General features: G+C 41.9%; 3 protein-coding genes across 3 annotated transcripts; all 3 read right to left on the bottom strand.

The window, feature by feature from the left end:
• Nucleotides 1–7,431: 7,431 nt before the first annotated feature.
• On the bottom strand, nucleotides 7,432–9,386 carry ndufa4a (NDUFA4 mitochondrial complex associated a). Its single transcript, XM_018672207.2, has 4 exons — nucleotides 9,219–9,386; nucleotides 8,406–8,494; nucleotides 8,143–8,203; nucleotides 7,432–7,712 (listed from the first exon to the last, which is right to left on the bottom strand). The coding sequence occupies exons 1-4, from the start codon at nucleotides 9,258–9,260 to the stop codon at nucleotides 7,656–7,658; spliced, it is 249 nt and encodes an 82-aa protein (XP_018527723.1). The 5' UTR covers nucleotides 9,261–9,386; the 3' UTR covers nucleotides 7,432–7,655.
• Nucleotides 9,387–10,850: 1,464 nt separating this feature from the next.
• slc35b1 (solute carrier family 35 member B1) lies at nucleotides 10,851–16,936 on the bottom strand. The gene is made up of 9 exons (XM_018672206.2): nucleotides 16,385–16,936; nucleotides 15,282–15,385; nucleotides 15,029–15,159; nucleotides 14,890–14,920; nucleotides 14,098–14,258; nucleotides 13,812–13,938; nucleotides 12,389–12,495; nucleotides 12,040–12,193; nucleotides 10,851–11,582 (listed from the first exon to the last, which is right to left on the bottom strand). Exons 1-9 carry the CDS (start codon nucleotides 16,507–16,509, stop codon nucleotides 11,530–11,532), a joined length of 993 nt encoding a protein of 330 aa, XP_018527722.1. The 5' UTR covers nucleotides 16,510–16,936; the 3' UTR covers nucleotides 10,851–11,529.
• A 425-nt stretch (nucleotides 16,937–17,361) lies between these two features.
• fam117aa (family with sequence similarity 117 member Aa) lies at nucleotides 17,362–26,338 on the bottom strand. Its single transcript, XM_018672205.2, has 8 exons — nucleotides 25,773–26,338; nucleotides 24,072–24,217; nucleotides 21,348–21,443; nucleotides 21,034–21,147; nucleotides 20,574–20,690; nucleotides 20,110–20,335; nucleotides 19,831–20,005; nucleotides 17,362–18,862 (listed from the first exon to the last, which is right to left on the bottom strand). The coding sequence occupies exons 1-8, from the start codon at nucleotides 26,050–26,052 to the stop codon at nucleotides 18,649–18,651; spliced, it is 1,368 nt and encodes a 455-aa protein (XP_018527721.1). The 5' UTR covers nucleotides 26,053–26,338; the 3' UTR covers nucleotides 17,362–18,648.
• Between the last annotated feature and the right edge of the window lie 972 nt (nucleotides 26,339–27,310).

Below are 27,310 nucleotides of genomic sequence, written 5' to 3'. Positions count from 1 at the left end.
CTTTCCATAGAAGGTATAAGATGCTCAGAAATAAGAATACTAAAAAAGGGCCCCACACTCTATTTCACAATCCAGCCCTGACACATTTTTAACTCAAAAACCTGCACTATTGGTCAGATTTCTCTCGGTATACTGTATAAGATCTGGTATATCTTTCTGACTTAACTCGCAGCCCTTTTTCACAAATCACATTCCACTTGTCTCAAAGCATAAAAATCTTTGCCTAATTTGTCTTTTGTTTACATCTCTCTCCAGACTCCCCACACTTCATTTTTGCTGACATTGATTTAGTATTGAATTGTACAACTGTAGAATGAAGACAGCAGCAGTAGCAGAACAGTGCAGTGCACAGAGACTTGAGTACTTCTGATTTTGCTGGAGACCCTCTGAGCCACAAAGAAACTATGTAAAAGTAGGGAGTAAAAGGAGTTTAGAGAGTGGAGGAATGAGGGATAAAAAAAAGGATGAGAGGAGAGGAAGAAGGGACTGTGAGCTGTCTGGGCTGTGATGACGAGGAGAAAGGAAAGTTGCCTTGGCTGTGGGCAGATGCTGGTTGCAGTGCCAGCTGGTGGGGGGTGGACCCACCTGTCTCTGGTTCTCCCTGTCTCCCTCCTCTCAGCTGTGGAGAAAGCGACAGATGGAGTCCGAAGGTTCTGCTCCTGTCCCAGTGCTGCTTCTTCAGTCCAGCTCCCCCCCCCCGCACCGGCCTGAAGGCACCGGGGAACACGGGGAACACGGGGACGGCGCTCGGCCCACAGCCCTCCGCCGCCACAAGGGTCAACTGCTTACAGAGCGGGGTCGCCCTGCCACCTCCTTCTCCCACAAACACTCTGCTGCCTCCCTGTGGATGTAGGCAACAACTGCATCCTCTCTCTGAGCGGAGGCATTTCTTTACTCAGACAAAACATGTCCTCTCAAGGTCTCTCAGCACACTCAGCTTTGAAATGATCAAAACTGGAGGCTTCGTGAAAGCTCATTCTACACTGGGAGAGGGAGAGAGACGTGCCAAATTGGATATGTTGTACATATTGATGTGAGGATGGATTATCCCTAAGGAGTGCCTTGGATGCATAATGATGCATGTGGATTGTGTGATAGCACGATAAGGAGAGGATTGTGATGCAAGGTGGAGGTCACAGGGTTGTGTCAAAAGCCCAAAGTACTGAAGTCCATCACAAGGTGTCTTCATGACCTTTGTGTCACCAGTTTGGTGATAAATCAGTCCATGAGGTCTCTAAAGACATGCTGAGAGCTCATTAGGGGTCCTTTAAGGACTGAGCCACCCACACCAGTTGTTCTACTGGACCTCCTATTAACCTCCTGCTGTTTATTTGTAACGATACACACAGCACTCATTAAAAGTAGCTCGTCCAAATAAAAGAGAAAATAGAAAATTTGAAATGCTGTCCTTATATAAGCTCGTTCAGATCTAATATCTGTTCTCTGTTAGCTCTGTAGATTAATAAATTCTTCCCTACTTGGGTTTCACCAGATTCAGCCTTGATACTTGTGGGTGTCTGTGTTCATTAGTGGTAGAGCTGAATTATGACTAAGGTCCTCTCTCCAAAAGCAGCAGCATAACTGGGCTGTTTCTCCTCCCAGCAGCCCACGCCGCTCCCAGAGGTACCTTTAGAGCACATTAATGGATTCTCTGCTATTCAGGAAGAAACATTATGGTCATAGCATAAGTGATAAAGAAATCAAACCAGATCCCAGGGTACTTATCGATATTTAAATAACAGACTTCTTAGGTCTGGTGTGTTACTGTAAAAGAGTGACAGTAGCTTCCTCCGGGCCGGAGAGCAGACAATTCAAAGACGACCCAGGGCCCAAAGGAAGAGCCAAAATTCCTTGACAGCTCTCTGATGAACTGCAGGGTATCATGGGAGGTCAGTCTTTACTCACAAGATATAAAAAGACTTAGAGGTTTCTTGCATTGGCTTTTAGGTTTCTTTAAAGCCTTGCGGTATGGTTGATTTAATGGAAATTATCTGGAGATTTTCCCACCGCACGGAAAATGAAATGAGTTTTCCACTGCCCCAAAGAATTCAGCTGTGAAAATATAAAGACTGAGGGATGTGTAAAGGCAGTCAGTCGAACAGTTTGGTATTATCCAGACCGACAAAGCTTCTCAATTATCACCGAACATGAAATGAATCTAAAGAGACCAATTTTCGCCAAATAATCAAGCCATTATCATTCATGACTCAATCACAGTGGAAATTACCAAGTCTCTGCTTGTGCCCAGCAGCAGAGAGGAAAAAAGAACAGACATGTGAGGAAACAAAAGGATGATAATGGAGCTCGCACCCGTTTGTGGCTCCGGTGGGACCAGTGTTCATGTGCGTCACTGGGGTTTGGCGAGATATGGGCGCTCTGCCATACCTGAACCTGATTGAGTGCAAATTAAATCTTGTTTCATCATTTGAATGGAAGGCAAAGAATGAGCCGAAATGGCCAACAACCTATTTGGATGCAGTATCTGTAAAGAAAATCATATCAGGAGAGTATGTTCCCTCTGAGCTGAGTGCACTTGGTGTGTCACAACGTCGTTTTTTCCATTTTGCCTCCAATATAAAGTCGACAAAAGTAGATTTGTAAGTTTGGGGTTGAGCGTGGATGTGTTTGTGAACTGGTGTTTGTAAAAGTGGCATTAGGAGAGGAATGTATGGTGTTAGTCTGACTTGGTGAAGGAGTGATGCAACTAGTGAAAGACATGGAGGATGGTTCTGGAGGATGGACACAAAGGCTTCACTGTCGCTTATTCAACTTATTCATTTCCTCACCAGATTAAATATACATGAGTAGGACCTGAAGCAGACACTACAGTGAGTTGCTATCAGAAAGATGAGATGAGCCAGTTGGGCCACAGCTAGCTAGTTAGCATGCTAACTTCAGTAGGAGAAAAGAAACAAAACAAGAGTAGAGTTAATGCTGATGTTGCTTTCCACCTCTGAAGACAGTTCTTAGCGACTAAAGGAGTGAAGAGTGATGCTGAACAGCATTTCCTTTAAAATGGTAAGTAAACTGTTAATGCTAACAAAAGCTATGTAGCAACAGCAAAAACTTAGAAATAGCTCCTTTAATGGCACTTCACCAGAACACATGGCTGCAGACAAATATAGCTGATAACAGACTCAGAAGATTTTTAATATAGAAGAATATTCATTTACCTGGTTGAAACGTTGGTGCTTATAATCCATTAGAAGTTCATTCCTGCATTGAGATTATTAGTGTCCAGCTGTTTTCTTCACTGCTGCTCAGCATGAACATGAAGGGTCTTGGTTATGGCTGTTTTGCTCCCCCTCATTTTCCTGCCAAGTCACCAAACATGGCTGCACATGAGTTTGAATGTGACAGGATGATGTTTCAGGTACAGCTCGGATTAAAAATAGTTCTCATTCAGGTTTAGAGGTGGCTGTGGAGGCCGGTGAACACAGACTGGTTTGCTCAAAGCAGCTGTTATGATGTTTGGATGCTGCTGGTGATGTGGGGATATGCTATTTGGATAGTCTGTGGTGTGGCTGGTGGTGCGTGGCGATGCTGCTTGGATGGTTTGTGGTGTGGTTGCTGGTGTGTGGATATGCTGCTTGGACAGCGTGTAGATGGAGTCTGGTTGCTGGTGTCAGCGTGGCTCTGATCAGCTGTTGGCAGGCGGATGAGCGGGCGGTCTCTCCCCGCGGCGGCACCCCGGGTCGAAAGCCGGTTTGAAGTTTAATGATGCCAGCTGCCAGCTCCACCAGGCTGTGAGCGCTAACGAGCTGGCACTGGCGGCGGACTGGGCCGCGGCGGCAGCACCTGGAAATGTAGCACACGTTTCAGAGGGGCGGGGCTCCACCGGGGCTGCTGAGGGGCCTGCTGGAGACCCAGGACGGCACCGAGAGGCCCGCATCTCTTTGAAGAGCGCCCCAATTTCCATATTTCATTACACACTGCTGACTGACAAGGCCTAGCCAGATGTTCTATTTTCAGCTATTTAAATTTTGACCTGCTTTCCTACCATGAATGCAAAAAGAAAAAAAAAACAGATTTCATCAAAACACAGATGCCAAGGATGATGGGAACTTGGATCTGGTGTCTGCCAGTTTTTGTTAACATTCTTCAGGTCTTTCCATCTTCATAAAGCGCTGAGAGAGAAAGCACACTTTAAATGTCGCTCTTTAGCTTACAGATATTTTTTCATTACAGACATTTGGTTGACAGTCCATCCTGAGGCGGTTCACAGTCTTGCTCAAGGACACTTTAACAAGTCACAGTAGTTGTTTCAGGGATCAAACCTGAGACCTTGTATTTATGAGACTGTCTCTAACCATCCAGCCAGCCCAGCACTGAATTGACTCCCAAAGTGAGTGATGCATGCTCTGAAACACCACATAAAACATGCTCACACAAGCCCCTCTGTCCCTGAGATATCGGGGATGATTAATTCCTGTGGTATTCCTGTTGAAATGGCTGTTAAATTGCAGCGTCCTTACTCAATCCCTCATGCAAAAATACATCGACAACCCTGACCTTTTTGTGCATCTGCTGCAAATGGCACTTTGTCATCCTGAGTGAGCAAGCTCAAGGATCAATGTGATTTTGTTGGAATAAAACTTCCACAACAGGCTCCCTGTCTGCTGGATGTGTGTATGTGTGTGTGTGTGTGTGTGTGTGTGTCCTCCATGTCTGAGCTTCCTGAAAGTAAAACTCTTGGAATGAGGAGGAATGAGGGAGAGAGAGAAAGAGGAAAAACAAAGGACAAAGGTGGGGTGAAACACAGCGAGAGCGAGTGGAGAGCAGCTCTGAGTCCAACACTAAGCGGCAGAAAATGAGAGACACTCTCTGCGAGAATCAGAGGGAGAAAGGCTTTGACTCATTACTCAACACAGCTCACAGCAGGGGAGGGAAAGCAGTTTATTCCTTCAGTAATGCATCTGTGAGTGTGTATGTCTGCGTGACTAAGTGAAAACAGACAGGTAATTGAGAGGTAACTAAGACATTACAGAGGCGATATTGACATAGAGATAAACGTGGGTGAAAAATATTAGTGTTTTTTCTCCTGGATTTTAAATAAGGGTGTTTTTATGTGTAGCTTCTGCAAACATGTTCAACTTTTCTATTCCGTATGTTTAAGTGACAGGCGCATTCTGTGTTCATTACATAGAATATAAAACTGTCTCGTGCCATATTATGCATGACAATAATATGGCTTTTTTTCAAATGGACAATAAAACTTAACCATCAACATGTCGATGCATGTATGTGGTTGTAAGATGAAGCAGGTGTATGAAGTTTACTAATCATTCTCTCTCACACAAATACTATAAAGATGCTTTGTTAGTATGAATGGTGCAGGAGTCTCTGCACTCCCTGTTTCTGGACTCCCTGACCTTTGGCATGACCTTTAGAAGACAATTTGAAGCAGCAGCAACCGCCTCAGCCCACATTATTTTCCCTCATTATTTTTTCAATGTTACCTTTGCAATGTGGCAGAAAGGAGCTGGATTCAACAGAGGGGTCAGGGGTCGTGAGGAGGAGGGTAAAGATGCAGGTCAGATTGGCTCTACAGTTGTGTTCAGCCGGCACCCTCAGAGAATTCACTGCCACAAAGCCATTTGAACTCTGAACCCTTCAGCTGTCTGTCAAAAGCTGACCCTCAGTATTGACAGTTATCTGGTTTGATGATTTGGAAAGCTCCACGACCAATAATGATGGACCAGACTGTAGCTACAGAGCTTTAATGTCGACAAAACATTTGAGACGTGCAAAGAAAATCTATTTCCTCCGAGCTGTAACAATTATCCTGAGTCAAAATCTCTAAAGCTAAAAGTAAACACAAATAAAGGTGCTCTTTAACATGAAATGGTTCTTAGGCCATTGACTAAAATACTTCATGTCATATCTAAAAAAAACTTTCTTTTTTTTCCTCCATGTTAGCATCATGACTCCAGGAATAACAGCAGCTTACTGTGAAATATTGTTGAGACAATCATGGAGGATGAATCTGAGGATGATTTTAAAAAGTCAGGACAGACAACAGAAATTTGAGGGTGTTTATTCTTCAGATGTAGCAAAGTTGATTTACAAAATCACTGATACGAAAATTGTAAAACGTTTTGAAAGTATATAAATTTCCTACTTGGCAGAAGTATTGTCACAGTCTAAATTTAAAAAATGTTAACTCCACTGATCTCTTTTGACATTTCCAGACTAATTTTGTTTGGCTGAAATAATTAAGTCTACACAATGACAGAAAGTTTATAGCCCCTAACCCGACAATGGCAGCATGAAATAAGACAGAAAGTGTTTTTGGGTTTTTTTTGGGTTTATCAGTTTTGTTTGTTTGTTTTTTCCCCACCAGTCATTCAGCCACCAGTGTTTGATGTCCAGCCACACAGCAGGTCACCTGCTTTCATTCTGCTTCCATTAAGATGAAAATAGCAGGTTACATCAGCAGATAAATGAGCTCAGGAAAATAAAGGCATTTTTTGTGTTACTCCCATTTTCAAGAACTTATTAAATATACTAATATGATAGAAGTTATTTGGGTGGGGGGTGGAGTGCTCAGAGTCAACAAGGTGAACATGCTGAAAGAATTGAAACTGTTACATGCTGTGCCAGAAAGTTCATTTTCATTTCCCCTGGTGAAAAGAAAAAAAAAGGCGAGATACGCGTGTGGATCATTACAGCGATGAAGAGGCTGGGTGAAGATTTAGACGTGGGCTTCTATTCAAATATGAAGGTCTCCTTGACATTTTCTGCACTGCGTTGGCTGCTCATCCTTGTCGCATTTCTCCACACTGCAGATGGAAAAGCGCGACCTGTTGACATTTACAAACTCATCTGGGTGAGAGCGATGGCATTCTATAAGGAGAAACACCTCCGTATGTCCCGTAACAGAGTCCTATTTCCACTGCTCCGTGTTACACATGAACGTTATTGCTTTAAACAAACATCATGTGACCTTTGCAGTGAGAGACATGTTTTGTCTCACTCTTCCCTTTAATGTCTACGACTGTAGCATCTTTTGAAACCTTGGAAAACTATGCAGAGGTAACACTGGGCAGCTTCAGTAGTGGTTATCACTACATCTTCTGGACTGCCACAGTTGCCACCAGAGGGAGCACACTGTTCAAATGTGACCAGGTTAAAGTCTGCCCCCACCATACCGATAAGGTTCTGGATAGCAGCCAAGAATAGTGTAGCACAATTCACCATCAGCTGGGTCAAAGCAGGACGAAGGTGAGATGAGGTGAAAGCAAAGCCTGAATAGTGACAGCAGAGCAGGACATGACTGTAAACAGTGTGGAAGGCGGTTTGAGTGGTAATGCAAATAACCATATGTGATATGCTTTTCAAGAGTGACAATACAAATTAAAACATGACTCAAGATCAAGGACACAGAAAAAGCAAAGTGCCCACAAATAAAACGACAATAAATGAAACTGGTTCTTTTCTCTGTATGGAGGAGAAAAGACTCCTTCTCTTTATTGAGAGTGACTGAAAAAGAGAAATAAGAGACACCATCTCAAAAAGCCAATGGGATGCAATGAGGAACTTAAATATGAATCATTGTGCGGGTTTAGCCTCTGCATCCCTAAGGTTCCAAGAGTCCAAAATGGGGCTGTGCGGATCAGCTCATCTTTGTGCTTTTGGTCCAGCAGATGTGATGTTTAGAAATCAGGACGATCCTTCTTCAGTTTGCTGTAGTCCATGTTGACTGTGAAAAACTGAGAAAAAAACACACATTTTATCTGAAGGGCAAACATGTATATTCAGGTGACTTGGCACTGCATACTGCCATACTTCCCCTCTGTAGAATCATTCAATTTCAAAAGATGATTCATAAAAATCTTCTTCTGATTAAGTAACGTATTTGTCTCTGAATACTTGAGCGATTCGTTTGCCTTCTCGTTGTCTTGTTAAACTCCTGCTGTTACTTTCAATCAAGTGTGAACAGATAATGACTTCATCAGATTTGTTACTACAAGGCAGCATTAACCAGATTATGTCATTTGATTAATCCAACTGAGAAAATAATCCACAGCTCAGCAGCAAGTTTGGCAAAGATCCATACTATGATCCCTGACTATAACCACCTACATCCTTCAGCAACAACTTCAGCACAGAAAAACTACACAAGTACTGAGGGAGACAAACCTTGTACTGATCATTTGGGCCCAGTTTGTTCCAGGGCTCTGGGTTGTTCTTGCGATCCCAGCTGTAGAGAAGAAAACAGTGGCTTATTATAAAAGATGCTACAGAGACGTTCACAGACAAACACTAATAAATTCAAGTATCACAATATCTGAACAGAAACATTGTCAGCGTCCTTACACTGTTTCTCATCTCAAAATCTCATTACTGAAAGGAAAAAGTAAAGATACAACAAAGTGATATGTGTCATGACTTGGAGTCTTTACCAGACGTCAGGGTTTTTCAAGGCCAGACGACCAAGGTACATCATGGACATGGTTACTCCTCCACCGATGAAGATGAAGAGGGGGATGAGCTGTAAATGACAGACAGGAAGGTAAGAAATCTTCATCAGCTTCAGGACAAACTACCACAGCTCAAGGTAAAAACTATAACAGTAAACACACTGAGACTGCTGACAGATTGTATTTACTGAAAACACTGCCCTGCATAAATTACCAGAGCAAAACTGCCTACAAACGAAGTGTTACCTATAAAATAACTTTGGTGATGTTAATCATTACATGTATTCTTTCTGCGTAATTATTTACTTGTACGCACTATGGCTGTTGTTGTATTTACGTTTCAGAACAAATATGACTCAAAAAAATATGAAGTTCAAGTAAAAGTCAACATAGATACGCTGGTTGCTAACGCTACCCAGTCAGCTAGTAGCTGCTATTTCCAGCACGGCAGACCCCCTCTTTAGCTAAACCATCAGCTGTTATCGTGAGTGAGTGAAGCCGTGACCTGAACTGACTTCAAAGCATCAACTGCCAAAAGTCTTGGGACATGAAGAACAGGGAGAATGTGGATTAATCAACAACAGTTAGATATTAAATTAAACAATGAGGCATCTCTGTGTAATTATCGGAATTTCTCAAAGTCAGCGCGGTCAAAGTCAGAGGACTAGCTTGCCGAGGCTAGCAACGCTAACTAGTTTAGCTAAGCTAAGTTAGCTACAAAAATTCTCAGATGATCCCACTTCAGAACAAGCCCTTTAATATGAATTTTATTGAATAAAACTAAACCATACTTACAGCTGGGTGGCTTCTAAGCTGTTTGCGGACCGTGGCGAACATTTTGGACGTTTGAGAGGGCTGGTTTATCACAGTTTGTACAGAAATAAACGGATTACCAACAGTCTTGCCAAAACGGTGTGTGCAATTTAATCTGCGAGATCGGGCGGAAGAAAAGGCCAAGGAAACGCAGATAGGATGCTACACATACTGCCTGACCCACAGCGGCAAAAACACATCATTATTAATTATTATATGTGGTGTGTAAAACATTTATGCCACACTACATGTAATAAAAATCGAGTAATTTCGCACGGTTTCATCAGTATGCTGCTGTGTCGCTTCAGTTTTGAATTCCACACAGTATTTTGTTCGGGCAAAATCAAAGTGGTTGAAATGTCGCCACAGTCACTTGTTTTCAACAAAAAAACTAAATCAGTTCTTACACTAATATTAAACATTTCATTATTATAATTCCATTAACCACTGTATAAATAATATATAATGTAATGTGTGTACTTAATCCTGTTTCACACACTGTAGTTATTTTTAATAATTCTTATCAAGTTTTAGCGTTCATGGTAACTGAGGCTACATTAGCTTAATGTTTTTTGGGGGGATAATTGAAATGCCTACATTTAATTAAAAACACATACAACCAGTTGATTTCAACAATGACAACAGTGTCATGATGGAGATAACAGACATACTTTACAGCCTCTGTCTCTTGTGTCACTGTGAGAAGGTGAACTGTTTAAAACAGGCAGCAGGTGGCGCTGTTTCCCTTCATCATCACACAAGAAGAGAACTACACTTGTCCTCAAGAAATTCAATCAGTTCTAATCCTTAAGTGTAACTGTCTGTTATTCCACCTGTGTTTGGTCTGTTTTTCAGTGTGTTTCTCCCTGAAAAGATTCAGATTTTAGAGTCTTTCATTTTGTTTTTGTTTTTTTGTTGACAACAGAGGTGCAGATTCCCTGAAGCTGTGCTACTTTGGCAAATATGATCAAATTTGGGCAAATTTGATACTCTTATTATAAGTACCCAACACCAGTAGTGTACAAGTACAAAGATTTACTACTGAAGTAAAAGTATCATTGCCAGAGTGTAGAAATACCGTATTAAATCAAACATACTGCATAAAACACTTCACTAAAGTAAAAGTACTTTGCATCAAAATATACTTAATGGACCAAAGGTAGAAGTACTCATTATACAAACTGGCCCATTTCAGAATGATATACATTAGTATATTAGTTACAGCTACTTTATGTACTGCCAGGTGATTAATCCATAATAATCCATAATATTTTATTAGCTGATTATATTTTGTATGAAGGATTTTCATCTGCAAGGTAAAATAAATGTAGTGCAAGTACAGTATTTCCCTCTGAATTGTAGTGGAGTACAATCATAAAGGTACAGAAAATGGAATACAAGTACTTCAAATTTGTACATTGGTACAGTACTAGAGTAAATATATGGAGTTATGGAGTTATTTTCCTCCACTGGTGATCACAACCATGGCTTTCAAAAAGAGAGATCTAAACATTGTATCAGATGCATGTTTGTTGCTGCTTGCTGCTGCAAAACTAACTGATTTGAACCAATCAAGTGTAGTCTGTGAAATAAATAAAAAAAATCACCATGAAATAACACAATTCCCTTTTTATGGTAAGTTATTTTCAACTTGTAGAAAATAAAAGTAAAAACAATTCAATAGTAAGATTGGACATAACACAACAGGCTACATACAATCGTTTATATTTCATAAATGGCATGATACTTGGCCAAATGTTTGCCAAGAAATAAACTACATATGTGATAACAGTACATATTCAAGCAACAATTTGTAAACCAAGCCTTACTTGGTGGTAAGTTCTTGAGTTAGCTGAAATGTGTTTTCTTAGGCTTTGTTTGGTTTGACTTCCATCCAAGGGAGGTGAGCTGGTTTCAGAAACAATAAAGATTTGTCTACATACTTTCTTTTCCACCTGCGACTTTCAGCCAGTCCAAATTCCTCCACAAAACTGTGGAGTAGCTTGTTGTCAAAAAAGATGTTAGTGGCTCATCGCAGCTCATTCACAACTTGATCCCTGGTAAAACGTTCTCTTCAGTATATCAGCAGTACACAACAGAAGCTGGAGTTGAAAACTACGACGACTCTCTCTTAAATACAGTTAAGTTAAAAATCTGACTGTACTTGAACAAATCACATAGGCACATACAGTATGCCTGTACAGGATGTCTTATGAAAATAAGATACTGGCTATAGAGTATTTGCATTTTTCCTGCAATGTTTTCTGTCTTTCTCTCATGTGCTCCAGATGTTTTAGTGTGTTGTCTTCTTGGGGGTTTTGCCAAATTTAGCATCCAATCCGAGACCTGAGGTGAGAAAACCAAAGATGTGATTAAGGAGCAAAGGAAAGCTTCAGCAGCTAAACAGACACTATTTTACACTCTGGAGTTCACCAATGGAACGACCAGTTTAACCAATAAAAACATTAAAATTAAGAAATAAAAAGACTCTGGGATCTTCTCTAGCTATGTCAGCATTAAATTTACTAACTCCCCTTCAGCTATACTCTCGATGCATAATTTACCAGTCAAACAAATGGTTTGTGTGGGAAGCTTAAGTATTCCCCAACTGGACCTAATTGTTTGTTATTACAAACACACACAGTAACTGTCTCAGGCTACAGCTGTTGATGGATTCAGCCATGTTTTTGCAACCATTTGACAGAGTTAAAACCTGTCAACAATTTTACCCTGTATTCATGAGAGAAACATGGGATCTTTTGAGTAAAGGCAGGAGGAAAGAAAGACCAGAATTAACTCTCACCAAGGAAAACTAGGACGGTGCCAACCCACTGCATCGTACTCATGACGTTGCCAAACAGAATAACAGAGCCAAGGATTGTGAAGAATTTCCTTGTGGTGGTGACGATAGAGCAGGTCAGAGGCCCAAAGTACACCACCGTCATAAAGATGAAGGTCTGGTAGAGGGTAAAAACAAAATAGTTAAAGACTGTAATTTGAATTCACACTGCCAAGAAGTTGGTCTTCTCTAAGCATTCATTCCCAGACTTTTATCAGAGTACTGTTTCTCTCACAATGCAATACAATGGTATATTTCCTATTACTTTACACAACCACACCAACCACATCAGTTCTTTCATCCATCCACCCACCTGGCCTAAAGCACTGGTCATACCAAACAGAACAATATTGTAGAGGATGCTGGGGTGGCGTTCAGTAAAACTCAGGAACTCCCATACCTCCCCTGTCCACAACACAGCTGAGAGCAGAGTGGAAAAAAAGCAGCCACAGAGAGATAATAACATTAATGTCATTTCTAAAACATAACTCAGTGATTGATATTAATGCCACATTTTTTGCCTTAGTTGTATTGTCCTTGACTGAAATGTGCTGAGCAAATTAGATCACAGTGTTTATAGTGTGGGCATATGGCACCACCAAGTGGATTAATACAGTAATAACAGTCAGGTGAAACTTGTGTGGGGGTGTCAGAGGTTCGTAGGAGTGGAGATATATGAATACCTTAGTATCTTGGGAAATAGCTGCAGCACATCAAAGCTATCAAAGGTGGAGTTCTAATAAAGGTAGCAGGAGTGAACCTGGGTATGTGTAGTTTTCACTGCATATACTGAAGACCTCTGAGGGTGTTTTAATAAAGCCTAGAGCTGAATGTGACACTCATGAAAAACAAACATTGTATTTTCTTTATGTAATATGGCCTGTGAAAGTGAGAAGCAGATGTTCAGGAGAGATGGAAACGTACTCAGAGATAGCAGGCACTGCCAATTAGTTTGTTTAAAGAATGATAAAAGTCCCTCAGTTCTCATATCGGCTTTGACCTTTTGATCTTTATCACACAGCCCATTAGCGCTTAACCTTAGAAGGCCCCTCATTATATTGCATTTGTTTTATGTGCCTTACTCTTCAGCATATTATAGCAACCTCCTTACAGAACCAAGGGCTTTGAGGTGCTGAATTCTTTATCTGTAAAGATAACACCGAAAACTTTGCCTTGAATGAATTAATGAGTTTTGAGAGAAGTGAGTCCTCCTGAGAGAACAGTGTTCACCTTTTATTAAACAGCCTCTAACGCAGCTCTTATTGGTTTTTTCTCTGCTTATTAGGACTGCCATTAGCAACTACATTACAGCAGTTATTTATCCTGGGGTCTTTGTAAAAATTTATTGTGGCGTTACAAATCAACACAACTAATATAACCTTTTGAGAATACACCACACACAATTAATAGATTTATAAACAGATCGTTATTTAAAAAACAGTCAATGCAATAGTAATAATTAGTTCTTTGTTTTCAGCATTCTCTGAAAATGATTTAGAGAGAAAGATCTGCAACAGGATGTTCACTGCACTGCACAATACTTTGGCAGCACTGAACCATACCAAGGTGATTTTGCTCATTAAATTCTCCTCTCTGGCTGCAGATGTGCCAGTCAGTGAAGTGGCCTGATGAAGTCTTGGTTGGGAAAAAAAAAAAAAAACACACTCCATGCTCCTGGCACACGATGGCACATATTCAATTATACAAAAGCTTGGCAGAGAGCACAGCTAACTCACCTAGTCCAAGCACCAGAGTGGACCACATGTTGATGTTCAGCATCATGTGATTGGCACCCGTCTGGAAGCGAGCCCTCATGTGGTCCTGGGCCACGCCAGTCAAACCATCCAATGTCAGAGAGACCAGCTATGACACACCAAAACACACCACCAAGCCATGAGACAGATGTCATTAAAATGCCCCAGTAACCATGGATACAGTGAGGAGACACAGATAGATCGACAACATATGTCAATAAATGTGATATAAGTGAAATGGATGGAGAGTAAATCTATGTTATCTCACCAGCAGAATCTCTCCAAAGCCAAAAACATGGTCATCTGCAACAGCTGAGCTTTTGTTGGGTTTGTAGAGGAACAGAGCCACACCGCTCACAATCAGCAGCACACACAGGTACTTAGCCAGTGGGTACTTCTTCCTCAGTATTGTAACTCCAAGGATCATCACTGGAATGACACAACAACAACATGATGGATCACTTTAAGCTGTGAATACCAGTGTAACATATCTGTGGTGCGAGTTAATCTCAGCCTGGATACAGTATCAGGCTTACACCCCTGAGAGTGGGACATATGGATGGTGGAAAAAATGTATGTATGTCTATGTACATGTGTGTAAGAGGAGATAACAAGCTGTGAGCAATGAGACATAACCTTCAATGTACAAACAGAACATGCCCTAACCTGCTACAACTCTGCTCGGAACTCCACACATCTGAAAAGAGTTTGTTTATTCTATTTGTCCTAGATCAGTTCAGAGAGAGATCAGAATCTCTCTTGTTTGTCAAGAACCTTATACACATGGGTAACTTAACTTTGAACATATGTACAGTAGCACATTATGAAACCTGGCAGCTCAGGAGTTAGTCAATATTGAAACAGAGCATAGCAGAGGATAGCACAAGTCCTTCTCTATACCTACACTGTCATTTGTGGGAAATGCACATTTTAGAGCAAATATTACTTCAGACATCAGTTTAGTAATAGACTGTATAAGTGATAACAGATGATACACTGTATGCAGATGATATGTAGACCGAGAGCAAGATGCAAACCAAAATTATATTATCAGATTTACCTGGTATGGGCTTGCAGGATTTCCCCAACACCTATCATAAGAAAAAGATAAGTTTCAGGACACCAAGCAGAACTGATATAAAATCCCCAGAAATCATGTTAACTAACTTACTTTGCCCCACCTAAAAGGGGAGACTCACCTGTGTGGGATAGTTGACAAACTGAAGGGCAGAGTTACTGGAGACCATGGCCCCAAGGTAAGAGAGGGAACACAGTCCATAGAGCCAGTTCTTGGTGTGATCTGGTTTGGAGCCCTCAAAAAATTGGATCACTGTTGATAAAGAAAAAGATGTTTTTAATAAAACCCATCATCAACAATATATGTATAACTTCACAACTTCAGACATAATAGATGATTTTAAAACCATTTTTATTATTTCAGCACATACTCACAGATCTTAGCAAAGATAGCATTGATAATACACTGAATGAAGACCAGTGTCCGCGCAAATCTGAACTTCTCCTTCTTGTCTCCTTGACCATAATCACCCCGAGTGCTGGAAAAGTCAGTGAAACAACACTGTGTTAAATGCACCAGATCGCAGACAGTGAATGTGAAACTGAAGTACACTGGCCTTCTTGGCAGGAGTGTGGGCACTGAGGTTAAAGACTGGAGTGCTTTCATCAGTCTCCAAGCTGTGAAAAGGCCTTTCATAAAGGAGAGGCCACAATGCATTAAATTACAGCGGAGTGGTGAGGTGGTTATGACATTTTATTTGAGGACCAAGAATTTTTAGGTCCTGTCTCGCTTGCTGGTGTTAGTTTGCAATTGTACTCAAATAACTCTTAGGAAACTGTGACGACAGTACTATCTGATCACAATTTGTAACGGAAGTCAAGTATTCAGGCTGTCAAAAGACTTGTTCACCAGAGACAGGAGTTTCAAGTCATCATTTTGAAACCAGATATGATTGCCGTCATCTCTAGTGACTTAGGCAACAACATACCATCTGTGTCATGCTCCCCTTACTTCATTTACTCTTTCTAGAAAACCACAAATAACCATAACGGCTTGGTGGTTTGTTACAGATGAATTTGATCAAAATATGAAAGATAATGTTTGTTTTAGACATATAATAAAAGTATTTTCCATCTATGGGGGATAATAACCCCAAATAAATACAGTGGATTAGAATCAGAGAAGATATACTCAACGTTTTAGCGGACAACACTGCATTTTCAACAACAGAAACAACCGAATGCCACCAAATTCCATTCAAAAAGCTAGCGATTTAAGGTCGATGTTGTTTATCGCGTCGACAAGGGCAAATTAGCATAAAACAAGAATAGTTTGGACTCACTAGCATATTCTGACTTCTGTTAATAATCGTCTGCAGCTATATCAATCTATACCATATGAAAATAGTAATAATTAGGGAAGGTATCTGGGTGATCAGGGGGATCTCATTATGCAAGCAAACATCAAACTTGCAGGTTTTTTAAATTGAGTTTCGCACCAGCCGACCATTTGTTTCGGAGTTTTAACCGTTACTTACATTGTCTCTTGTAATATTCCGTAATAAAAGTAACACACGAAGACTCCAAGGAAGCAAACGATGAACCGTATTCGCATATTGTCCCACAGCGAGGCGGGCTTCCCTGCTCCCTTTCCCGCAGCCATGCTGTCGTCCACCAGCCCGGGTATGGTAAGCGACACCGCTCCGCTCCCCGTTCCCCTCACACCGACGTCCCGCTCCACTATAGCCGATGTCACGAGCCCGGAAATGGTGCTCGCGTTTTTCTGTTAGCTGTAGATTTTATATAAGATGAAGGTTTTACTGACAAATATCACTAAACCCTCTCGTGCAGTGGGTGTTATCTCCCAGAGTTTGCTAACGGTATCTTGAATTGTCTGGAGATATCAAGTCATTATTGTTTATTTAGTATCATCCCAGTGTATCTCCGCTCCGGGACAGCTGTAACATCACCAGCATCCCATTCCCACCTGTAAAGACTGTCAGGTGAGTTTAGTTCGTGTTTTCATTCAGAAATCAAACCTATATTTAAAGGGAAAAAAGAGGTCGCGTCAGGAAAATTGGCTTTGTGAAAGGACCCCATTGGTATCAGAAATTAAGCCTGAACAATTAAATTGAGTTTCGTGAATTAAATCATGATCGTAAAGCCATACTGGTGGATTTACAGTAACCGCGTCGATCCAGTGTCAAAAACGCTACAAGAAATATGAATTGCTTTTTTGTTAAAACTGATATTTGTGGTCGTGTGTTGTAACATAGCAGCTGTAAAGACCGCTATTACAAAATATGAGGTCCTTCCTTGGAAATGTCGCGTGCCTTTTTGTCGTCCTAGGATGTGGATTAAGTTCATTGGTCCATGTAAGGCAGAAGAGAGCCACTCTCCGCCAATCAGAAGGCAGATTTGGGTGAAAAAGGCGGTGCTTAGATTTAAAAACCACAAATCCACGTGTCAAATGCAGGCACAACAACAGGAATAAAGAGAAAAAAAACCACAGGAATTATTGAAACTATTTGAACGTCCAAGAAAAAAAAATGGTAATTTTATTTTCTCCACAATAGCACACTAAACATTCTCAACTCTTAGCACCCTTAAAAAAGTAAGAAAGGGTGCATTATCTGGTCTGAGAAAACACAGAGCTGACAAATGTTACTAATTGTTCATTAGCATCTGCTTATTCTATGATTTTTTTTAACTGTAGATCATATTTTTAATCAGTGTTGCATGGATAATGCTGACAAAGACAGTTTTTTATTCATTTTAACAACAACTCAAACGGAGGGAATTAACCTCTTCCACAAACATGAACATTTTGTGGTCAGAGCCACTGGGTCCAATAAGGTTCAGATCAAACAAAAACCTCAGTGTGACCCATTCAAAATTTTAAAAGGTTGACAAAAATTGCAAGTTTGGTTAGAACAATACCCACTGTAGGGCTAGTAAAGCTAATAAAACACCCATTCCTGCTTATAAACCACCAAAGTACACACAGAAATACAAGTCAGTTTCTTTAGTGAATACAAAAAAGTTTCACCAGCCTCATAACTTCCATACAAAGATACAAAAATATATATCTTACTAGAAATACATTTGTAGAAAAGTAGGCCATCGTAAACTATCGGCCAAAAATATTTCTCTTCAAGCAAAAGATTTTCAGGAACAATCCCATCAAGTACTTTGTTTTTCAACAATGAAGTCTCTGTAATTATGCTGAAACTTCATCTAAACTTAACCATGCTTTACTAGGGTATCAATCAAAAGTAAAGGATAGTAAGAATGTAATACTCATGTCAACAAACGATCTAAGTGCTTGGGTTTTTACTCTGAATTCACTTATTTTGATTTTAAAGTCTTCCCTAGTAGACGGCATTTTTGTCTGAGCTTTGTCCGAGTTGACACATAAAAAATAAAAGCGAACAATTTCAAAAACTCAGTCATCTGTAAAACTTTTCCAGCATTCACCAACATTTCCAGAGCCTGTAGTCTCTGCAGAAGAATACATGGACAATTCAAGTGCTGATGATGTAAAAATCAGCTGAATGCAAACATCCTGTTGGAAATAATCAGTAAAGCAGACAGATTTTTAGGCCAAAGATAGTCTGAAGTATGACCTTACAGTCTCTAAGTCTTTTAATTTTGATCACAGTGATCATGGCATGTTACAGCAGTGATGAGCCAGGTGAGCACAGGTATTTTTTGGCACCTTGCATGTAAAACACACCCAGTTTCTCCAGGTCCTGGCAGTGCAGTGTGGTTCAGTTCTGAGGGGCCCTGCTCAGATATCCACCTACTGCATGCCCAGGTGCCTGGTAGGAGAGGCCTGACCTGGGCAGCCAGTGACGGGAGACACTGACAGGCCACGGAAGAGGAGGTCCATGGAGGGCAGGAGGGGTTTCAGAAGACTGACAGGGCAGAAAGCGGAGCCTCCGTGGGGGGTAAAGTTGACTTTATTGGGGTCAGGGCAGGATGCCTGGAGGAGAGGCTCATCCTGACAAGCAGCCCTGGAGATAAGAGATGGAGAGAGTAATGAGGTCAGCAGAACTTTCCAGAAAAAGCACTTTTCAGATTGTTGTTTCAGATTGCAGCCGACAACTTTTGTAACTTTCTGAAACAAACAATCCAAGAAGTAGGCCCCCTTCATGCAGCAAGTGGCCAGGTGTGAGGAGGTGAGAAAGTGGGCAGTATTTGAACCTCTCTCCCGAGCTTCCTATTTTACTTTTTTGTCTTCACACAAATATTTATTACTTGTCACTACAAGTTACTTTTTATGTGTAGAGACAAGTGCAGTGCCCTCGAGAAGTACGAGTGAGCCCCATTTCAATGATTTACTGAGCCTTTCCACTTTCGATCATAGCAGCTTTTCACCCCTTCCAACTGAGGCTATTCAGAGCAGCTATGATTAAAAAACATGTCATACAAATTAGTTTCAGGCATAACCAGGCTTTTATTGGCATGTACCCAAAGATCCTCGATCATCAATGGCGCTAAAAGTACAGTTTGGCATGCAAATACATTTAAAACATTATAATAACTATCACAATATGTGTCCCTGGGTCAAGTCTGTTCTCTGCATATCCATCACTGTCTGGTTTGGATCAGAAACCAAACAGGACAAAAACAGACTACCACAGGGTTAGGGTTAGGGTGCCAACATCCAACATGCCGTCCACCCAGACCTTAAAAACCTCCCACGTCAGGAAGCAGGCAGGAGAAATCTACGCTGACCCTTCATACTCTGGACACAACTCAAGCTGTTCAAACTTCTCCCCTCTTGTAGGCGCTGTACACCAAAACAACCAGACTCAAGAACAGGGGTTTTTCCACACGACCTTACTCTGCTAGACAGAGCAAAAAAAAATCTCTGTGCAGTAACCCTGTGACACTAAAGTCTAATCTTGATTTGAAGGTTATTCCAGACTGTGATAATATCATCTATACATGATGTTCTGGTCCACAAAGTGATACTTACATCGCCTCCTCGCATACTCGAACTCGCTCACAGCCCTCTGGCGGTTCGCGCTGGAAGGAGTAGGTTTTGTTGGGACGAGGGGAAGAGGAGCAGGGCTGCAGCAGAGGAGGATCCAGTGCAAATGAAGGAAGCAGTGTAGATGGTGAAGGACACAGGGTCTCACAGTCCACCGGCTCTGTACACAGGGTCAGAGACATCCAAATATTTTTAATAAAACCTTAAACAAACACAGGACTTAAAGAAAATCTCCAAATAAATTAAATCGCAGAGTTGTCTAACCTGGCTCTCCCATGGGACAGGGAGACTGCGATGGAGACAAAAGCAGTGGGTTCAAGACACAGGGGGAATTTGAAGGCGACAGAAGTGATGGATCCAGAGGACAGGGGGACTGGGAAGGAGAGAGGAGGGAGGGATCCAGGGGCCCCGGGGAGGGCTCACTCTGAGAGCCACTACTGCATCTCTGAGCAGGGACAGGAGCTCTGTGTCCGTCCGGGATATCCAGAATCTGTAATATTCAAGTAAAGAGGTCAGACAAGGAGGTCAGAACAAAAGCCATTGAAACAAAGGAAAGACTGAAGAGAAAACAAAATATGACAAATAACATCACAAATACACTGAATTTAAATGGCTTTTTTAAGGGCAAACTAAGTCATATGTTAATCATTTCTGTGCTGGCTTCAACTAATATTCTATGTTTGATTACTCTTATGTTACGGATTATATGCATAGCTCAGAGGCCTAACCTCATGCTGATCATCAGGTTTCTCAGACACAAACACCTCTTCCAGCTCCAGGTTAAGGCCTTCAACACTACGTCTCAGTCGCGGGGCGAGTCTGTTCAGGGGAATCAGGGGCATCGTCTGAGGAAGAACAAGTCAAATACGGCAAATTTAAAGGCTTTTCTGTGTTTGATTGTACACGTACAGTAACTATGTTTATTCACTTCCACAAAATTGTGGTTTGTCTGTTCTATTCTGTTTATACTGTTTGATGGTATGGTAAGACATTCTGGTTTCAGACAGCATGGCAGTAACACAGGAGCTTTGATGACAGCCGTTCCTAAGAAAAGCACCAGTGTTTTTTATATCCCTGTTACTGGGCTCTGCCTAGTCTGCCTGTGAAGGCCAGCTGTGAAATCATGAAAACTTTGTCCTGTGGGTCTTTAACTCACATATCCTCAAAGGCAAAAGAGCAGCGGGCTACCTGAGTGATGCCTGCCACATGACCTGCTGGCAAGGCGTGGTGGGGGAGCTCGTACGCTGCCGAGGGAGGGGCATGGCGGGAACGCTTCTGCAACTGGTGCCTGAGCTTGGCCACCTGAGGGCAGAGTGGAGAGAAAAATGATTCAGGAGTCGCTACTATTCATTCTGAAAGGGAGAGGTTACTCACTCTCCCCCTGCGGGACTGTTAATGTTTCACTCTATTAGTGGGAAGCTGCAGAGTAAAGGGTGTGACTATGAGTGAGAAACAGAAGAGCTGATTAAGGAACTGCTGTAATGATGAACTGAAACACTTGCCTCCCTCAGGTGCTCGGCACTGCCCCACGACGCTGAGCGCTTGTGTCCGCCAACGCTTCTCCTTCCCTGGGTCTCCTCTGCCCAGGAACTTGGAGTCTGTAAAAAATATTAGTGTGGTGAATAAAGAGTCCAGTGTTTTGTCTATCAAACCTTTGGGGGCTGTGGTGGAAAACTGCCTTTTTTGGCAGGTTCCCTGTCTATCAGCAGGGTTGACCTTTGGGAGGCTTCTTGTATTTTCTGTTAAACCCAGTGAACTCCAAACAACACTACAACTTGAGAGCACAACACTGAAGTGGAGTCCCACAGCTGTCTTGCACACCTGCCCCACAACAGCTGTACAGAGGAAGGCGATGAGAAAACCACTATGTGCTGCAAAACAGCCCCGCTTCCACACATATAAGAAAACATCCAAACCACATCACTATGAAGACTATAAATACAGTGCAACTATCAGCATTCAACACCTCAGTGCATTTAACACACACAGTATCACACATACAGTTACACTGTTATTCACAAAGTCACATACAGAAGAGGAAAAACAACTAACACAAACAGCCAACAGAAAGTCTTGTTGTGCACAACTCGACAAAGCCTAAGTGTCACACACACGCCTGTACCGATTTCTTCACATTGACTCTTGATCTTCTACCAGTGGGAGTCTGGGTGACCGCTGCCGGTTGTTGGTTGGGTGCAGACGACTGGCAATTCATCATCAACAGGTGAAACCCAGGTTGAGTTGACCAGCAGGTTCAGACACTCACAGCTGCGGTGCCTCCACCGCCTCCTCAGCGTCAACTGCTTCACACGCGTGCAAACAATCCGATCCACTCACTGGTGTCCATGACATTCATAAGGCAGCTACCATTACACACAGTCATTCAGCTTTCAGCCTGCAGCACGGCTACGTCATGGCTTTCTGTCCCCCCGAAACACAACCTGTTGTATAACTGTCGACTCCACAACTCAGAGAAACTTTACTGGTGCTGTGGCTGTGTGCAGGGAAACGCCGAGAACATCTTCAGCCCCGTCCAGTAAACTCAAACGTAGTCCATCACCGGGCTAAATAAGTCAGGACGCAGCAGGAGTCAGTCATACACTGACATCGGTGTAGAGTTACAGCTGCCACCGCTCCCCCCTCCTCCAACACCAACAACCCCACCCTCCCCATGACATGACCAGGGGGGATCATGGGACACAAACCTATAAAAAGACTGAAAGGTAGCAGAGCATTTGGTCTGCATGGCTAACGTTTCCAGCTTGGGCGATTCATTAATGTTTACTTAATACCTGCGTGCAGTATGGACACAGAAACAGAAACAAAAAAAATTAGTATCTTCGCTTTCAATTAATCTGCTGTTAGGTATAAATATGTACAAAGCCCAAGGTCAAGTTTACAGATTGTTTGGTTTGTCTTACCAGTGGTTGAAAAGACAAAGATGTTCAATTCACAATCATATAAAAAAGCTGCACTTGGTTCACCACTGAGTCTAAATATCTCTACAACTATTGGATGGAGTACCATGAACTTTCCTACACGCAGTCATGTCCCCTTCCAGATGAAATGTAATGACTTTAATGATAATTTTAACTTGTCCGGTACTTTGCTTTAACGCCTGCAAATCTAATTCCCATCAGTCTAAGCTGTATTTCGTGTTCTGTGCTACATAGCAAACATCATGTGAGCATGGAAAACATTACACCTGCTTAACATTAGTGTGTTAGCGCTGTCATTGTGAGCCTATTAGCATTCAGCTCAAAACAACACTGTGTCTAAGTACAGCCTCACAGAGCTGCTGGCATGGCTATAGACTAAAATGAAATTTAAATGCATTCACCAGTTACTCGATCATCAACATTTCTGGCAATGATTTTCTGTTTATTGACTGATTAACTGATTAATTGTTTCAGTATTAAACAGGAACAACTTACTTCCTCTTGTTTGTGCTGTTTTATGTTCTATAGAGTTACTATAGTGTTAGAATCTCTAGAAATAACAATCCACATCAGTGCATTTTCAGCAGGATTTGCAGCAGGATTGATAATATGGCTGATGAAGAACGAAACAACTGTGGACAATCAGTTATATCATCTTAAGTAATGCAGAGGAACCATGGCAGAAGGAGCTACTGGGTGGGGTGGTGGTGTGCATGTGAGTGTGTGTGGTTGAGGAGAGTGCTGGGGGGATGGGGTGTCTGTATAATGAGGTCAGGCAGGGTTTGTTCCTCACAATGGAGGCAAAGGGGGTTCGTTCGGGTTTAAACTGTGTCAGGAGCGAAGATGAAGCCGCGGAGCTTGGTGATGTTAGTCGGGGCTTTGTGCACTAGTTAGGAGCAGATACAGTCGAGGGGGGAGAGGGGGAAGAACAGCACATTTTAAAGAAGAACAAAAACGACTATTTCCAGTTGGCTGCCTTCCACTCACAGCGTCGAACTGGAACCACCAAACACCTGCAGTGCAAACATCAGATATCTTGTGTTCTGCAGAAATCCTTAACACACAGCAGAAGCAGAGCAGAGAGACATTTGGAGTCTAACCTGTGTCCTTTTTTTCTGCAACATGAAGCAACAGGTTTTATGGGAGATATGTTCTTACACCACCATTTGTACTGGTATAGCAGACTGACATTTATCCTGACCCAGTCTCATTTGATCACAGTAATTACACCAAAGCATCACAATTAATTTGACAGTGTCATGACATATTAATAGATAATATTTTCACCTGTGTGGCTTTGTCATTGACACACGTAACAGCCGTACTCTCGGCTTCTTTGGGCCACTGTCCCTGCAGATAGGGTCCGACGATGGCATCCAAAGAAAGAGTCCTGCGGATGGTGGGTTTTGGAGGCCGGGCCGAGGTCCTGTCAGCTTTGGAGAATAGACATAAAACACACTAAGTCAGCTAGCATGTCAGGATTGTGTAAACCCTCACTCAGCGCATGTCAAAACTATTTCTGTCTCGCAGAAGTGATAAAGACTGATGCCTGTGTGATCATGTCTAGCTTGTAGTAACACTGCATGTGACTTGTATGTGTATATAAACTCTCTTTAAGAGGCTAAACAGTATTTTAACACCAGTGGTAGTTGTTCACAAAATTGCTCCCAGGCTTCCTCCCCACCACTAGGCATGCAGTGTATAGAGCTGCATGAGTGCAACTATGTGTGTGTGTGTGTGAGTGTGTGAGTGTGTGTGTGTGTGTGTGTGTGTGTGTGTGTACATGTTGGCAGCGCATTGTAATCTCTGGCAGGTGTGGACCATGCCTTTGACCTGGAGCAAAGTTGTCCAACTACACAACATGGGCAACAGTCACCACAGGCTACTAGTTTATCTACCTCACTCACACTCACACACACACACACACACATACACACACACACACACGGTATGTTGTCATCAGCCCAGGTTGCAGGGCAGACAGGATGTATAAATAAACACCCCTACATGCAGATGTGACTTTCATGGATACGTTAAAGAACAACACATCTGAAGTCAAACAAAGAGGCCTTTAAAGCTGCTGCTGTGTTAGCATGAAACACGCAGCAGAGATCCCACAGGTCAGAGAGCAAAGGGGCGACTGAGTGTCCAAATAACATTATGAGAACAGTGTTATGTTTCAGGGTTAGCAGCCTTCATTGTTGACTTAACTTTCTCATAGCACGCTGGAGTTGTACTTTTAATCAAGTTAGTCAAATTAAAGCAGTTTAATATCTTAATTAGCATGAGAAGCATGTCCATTTTATCTGAATCATATCCACTGAAGGTTTATTTAATCAAACAGTTGTTCTACTTTCACCAAATTAAGTGTGCTGTAAATAATTAATGTCTTTATCAGCATAAAAACTTATCAATTCAAACATTGCTTCATCAACACTGTTTTTCTTATTTTGGGAGTATTGATGTTCTGTGCTTTGCTTTAGGGCTGCAACCAGCTAAGTTATCTGCATTACCAATTAATCTGCTGGTTACTGTCTCAGTCAAACAAATGAGTTGTTTTGTCAATAAAATATCCATCACTAAAGGCCCATTACAGTCTCAGTGACCCATTTTTGTCAAACCAACCAAAATATTCAACTTACAAGTATGTAAGACAGAGGACAACAGAGAGCCTCACACTGAAGAAGCTGGAACAAGCAAATGTTTCAAAGGTTTGCTTGAAAATGACTCAAATTGTTACTGACTGATTATATCAACAGTTTGTTTCAGCTCTTCTTTCCTCTGTAATTTAATAGAGACAAAGTGATGGAAAGAGAAATCCATTATGTTGCATTAGATCCACCACATTTCGATCATAAACACCAAAAGTTTTGTGACCATGTTATGGTTGATGATGATGATAACATTATCACCAAACAAAAACTTCACCATTGGACCACATGGAAGTGAATGCAGATTTAACCCCCCTCCTCCTGAGTGTGTATTTACCCGTCTTGACTTCTCTGCAGAGGAGAGCTGAGCCCCTCTGGAGCTGGTATGGGACTGTGGCTTTGAGGGGCTGCAGGCTGGGGTTGCTGCACCCCCGAGGCGCTCCTCCACTTCTGCCCGACATCCCCCCACTCTGCTCCCACGGCCGAGCTCCGCTTATGAAAACACACACACGCACGCACGCACACACAGCTTTGCTTTGCTTTGCTTTGCTTTTCCCCTTCTCTCTCCGTCGTTCACTGCAGCTCTGCACGGCGCTGGCTTTTCTCTCCGACCACATTCAATTCATCCAGAGTGATGATCCAAAGCTCTGAGCGGGCCTCTTGTTGGGCACCCTGCGGCAGCTTTCTTTTGTGATGATGACCATGATTTTTGTTGCCTCACAACTTATTTTCAAGTTGAAACAGCGGAGAGACGAGCTGAGAGAGCTCTGCAGTTCAGCAGATCATGTTATTCTTCATCTTGAAGAGGAGGAAGAGGGAACAAGCTGCAGAAACTACGCGATCCTCTCACACCCTCCTGCTCATGTCTCTTGTGTGTGCAAAGTGACAACACAACAGCTCAACCTGTGCAACTATCTCGTGTAGGCTATACTTCCAAGGTCGATCTGGTTGGTTGCTGCAGAATACTACTGAGCACCTATTGGTCCTCACATCCATCTGTCTCCTGAAGGGAAAGCCCCCCTAAAAAAAACTTAAAGTTCCCACCCACTTAGTTGAGATTTTTTTTTTCCTCCACTATATGTCGGGCCTGCCCCTGCTCCTCCTCCTCCCTCAAACCCACATCTAAACCCCGGGTCTACTCACACTGTGGCTCTGTGTGTGGTTCGGGGACCTCTAAAGGTCACTGAAGATGTTCAAGGGGTCCAGGACAAATTTTTTATCATCAGTATATTTTGAAACCTGGTGAGGTGCATTTAGTTGCAGCAACTACAAGCAAGTAATAATCAGTCATGTTTTTGTGCAATAATATAAACAAATGAAACTGAAATTCAGTTTAATATTCTGCCATTTTCCATAAAGTCTTTCAACAAATCACTCTCCTTCCTAAATGTTTGTGCTTAGCTCTTAACACACTCATTCACACATGCTTTATCAGTGCTTTTTGTATAGTTCACTCTAAACAAAAGTTTTTGCTCAGATTTATTATCATTAATGCTGAAGTAAGTAAGAAGTATGAGTACTGATATACTTAAAAAATATCATTTTGCACAAATGGAGTGCCATGTGTTTTATGAATAATACAGGGTGTTGAATAATACTCTGATGTATTTTCTCCACCTTCCTCTTTATTACTTGTTGACCTCAACACAGTCACTAAATGTGTACATGTTAAATGGCATAAAGAAATTTGTTCTTCTTTCAAGCTTCATGTCTTAAATAATAATTCTTAAAAGATGCTTGATGGACACTCGTGTACAACTCAGATTGGACAGTATATTTCCAGCAATATGCTCTGGCAACGGTACAAATCTATAGAAAGCTTGCTGAATGTCTCTGTGGTTACAGTGTTATAACCAGCTTTGAGTCTTGTGTGCA

This window comes from Lates calcarifer, linkage group LG11, assembly GCF_001640805.2.
Source record: "Lates calcarifer isolate ASB-BC8 linkage group LG11, TLL_Latcal_v3, whole genome shotgun sequence".
Classification (NCBI taxonomy): domain Eukaryota; kingdom Metazoa; phylum Chordata; class Actinopteri; family Centropomidae; genus Lates; species Lates calcarifer.
Note: the sequence above shows the minus strand (reverse complement) of the source record. Positions and strands in the feature narration are given on the sequence as shown.

What these genes read in the sequence shown, in the direction of transcription:
- ndufa4a (XM_018672207.2), bottom strand. Translation starts at nt 9,260, where the DNA reads ATGTTCGCCACGGTCCGCAAACAGCTTAGAAGCCACCCAGCT. An exon ending in TTGAAAAACCCTGACGTCTG is followed by an intron (nt 8,204 to 8,405) that starts GTAAAGACTCCA and finishes TCTTCTCTACAG; the next exon opens with CTGGGATCGCAAGAACAACC. An exon ending in GCCCAAATGATCAGTACAAG is followed by an intron (nt 7,713 to 8,142) that starts GTTTGTCTCCCT and finishes TTTTTTTCTCAG; the next exon opens with TTTTTCACAGTCAACATGGA.
- slc35b1 (XM_018672206.2), bottom strand. Translation starts at nt 16,509, where the DNA reads ATGGCTGCGGGAAAGGGAGCAGGGAAGCCCGCCTCGCTGTGGGACAAT. An exon ending in GCTTTGGAGAGATTCTGCTG is followed by an intron (nt 13,939 to 14,097) that starts GTGAGATAACAT and finishes GGTGTGTCATAG; the next exon opens with CTGGTCTCTCTGACATTGGA. An exon ending in CACCGTCCTAGTTTTCCTTG is followed by an intron (nt 11,583 to 12,039) that starts GTGAGAGTTAAT and finishes TTCTCACCTCAG; the next exon opens with GTCTCGGATTGGATGCTAAA.
- fam117aa (XM_018672205.2), bottom strand. Translation starts at nt 26,052, where the DNA reads ATGTGGTCGGAGAGAAAAGCCAGCGCCGTGCAGAGCTGCAGTGAACGA. An exon ending in CTGCAGAGAAGTCAAGACGG is followed by an intron (nt 24,218 to 25,772) that starts GTAAATACACAC and finishes TATTCTCCAAAG; the next exon opens with CTGACAGGACCTCGGCCCGG. An exon ending in GTGCCGAGCACCTGAGGGAG is followed by an intron (nt 21,148 to 21,347) that starts GCAAGTGTTTCA and finishes CTCTGCCCTCAG; the next exon opens with GTGGCCAAGCTCAGGCACCA.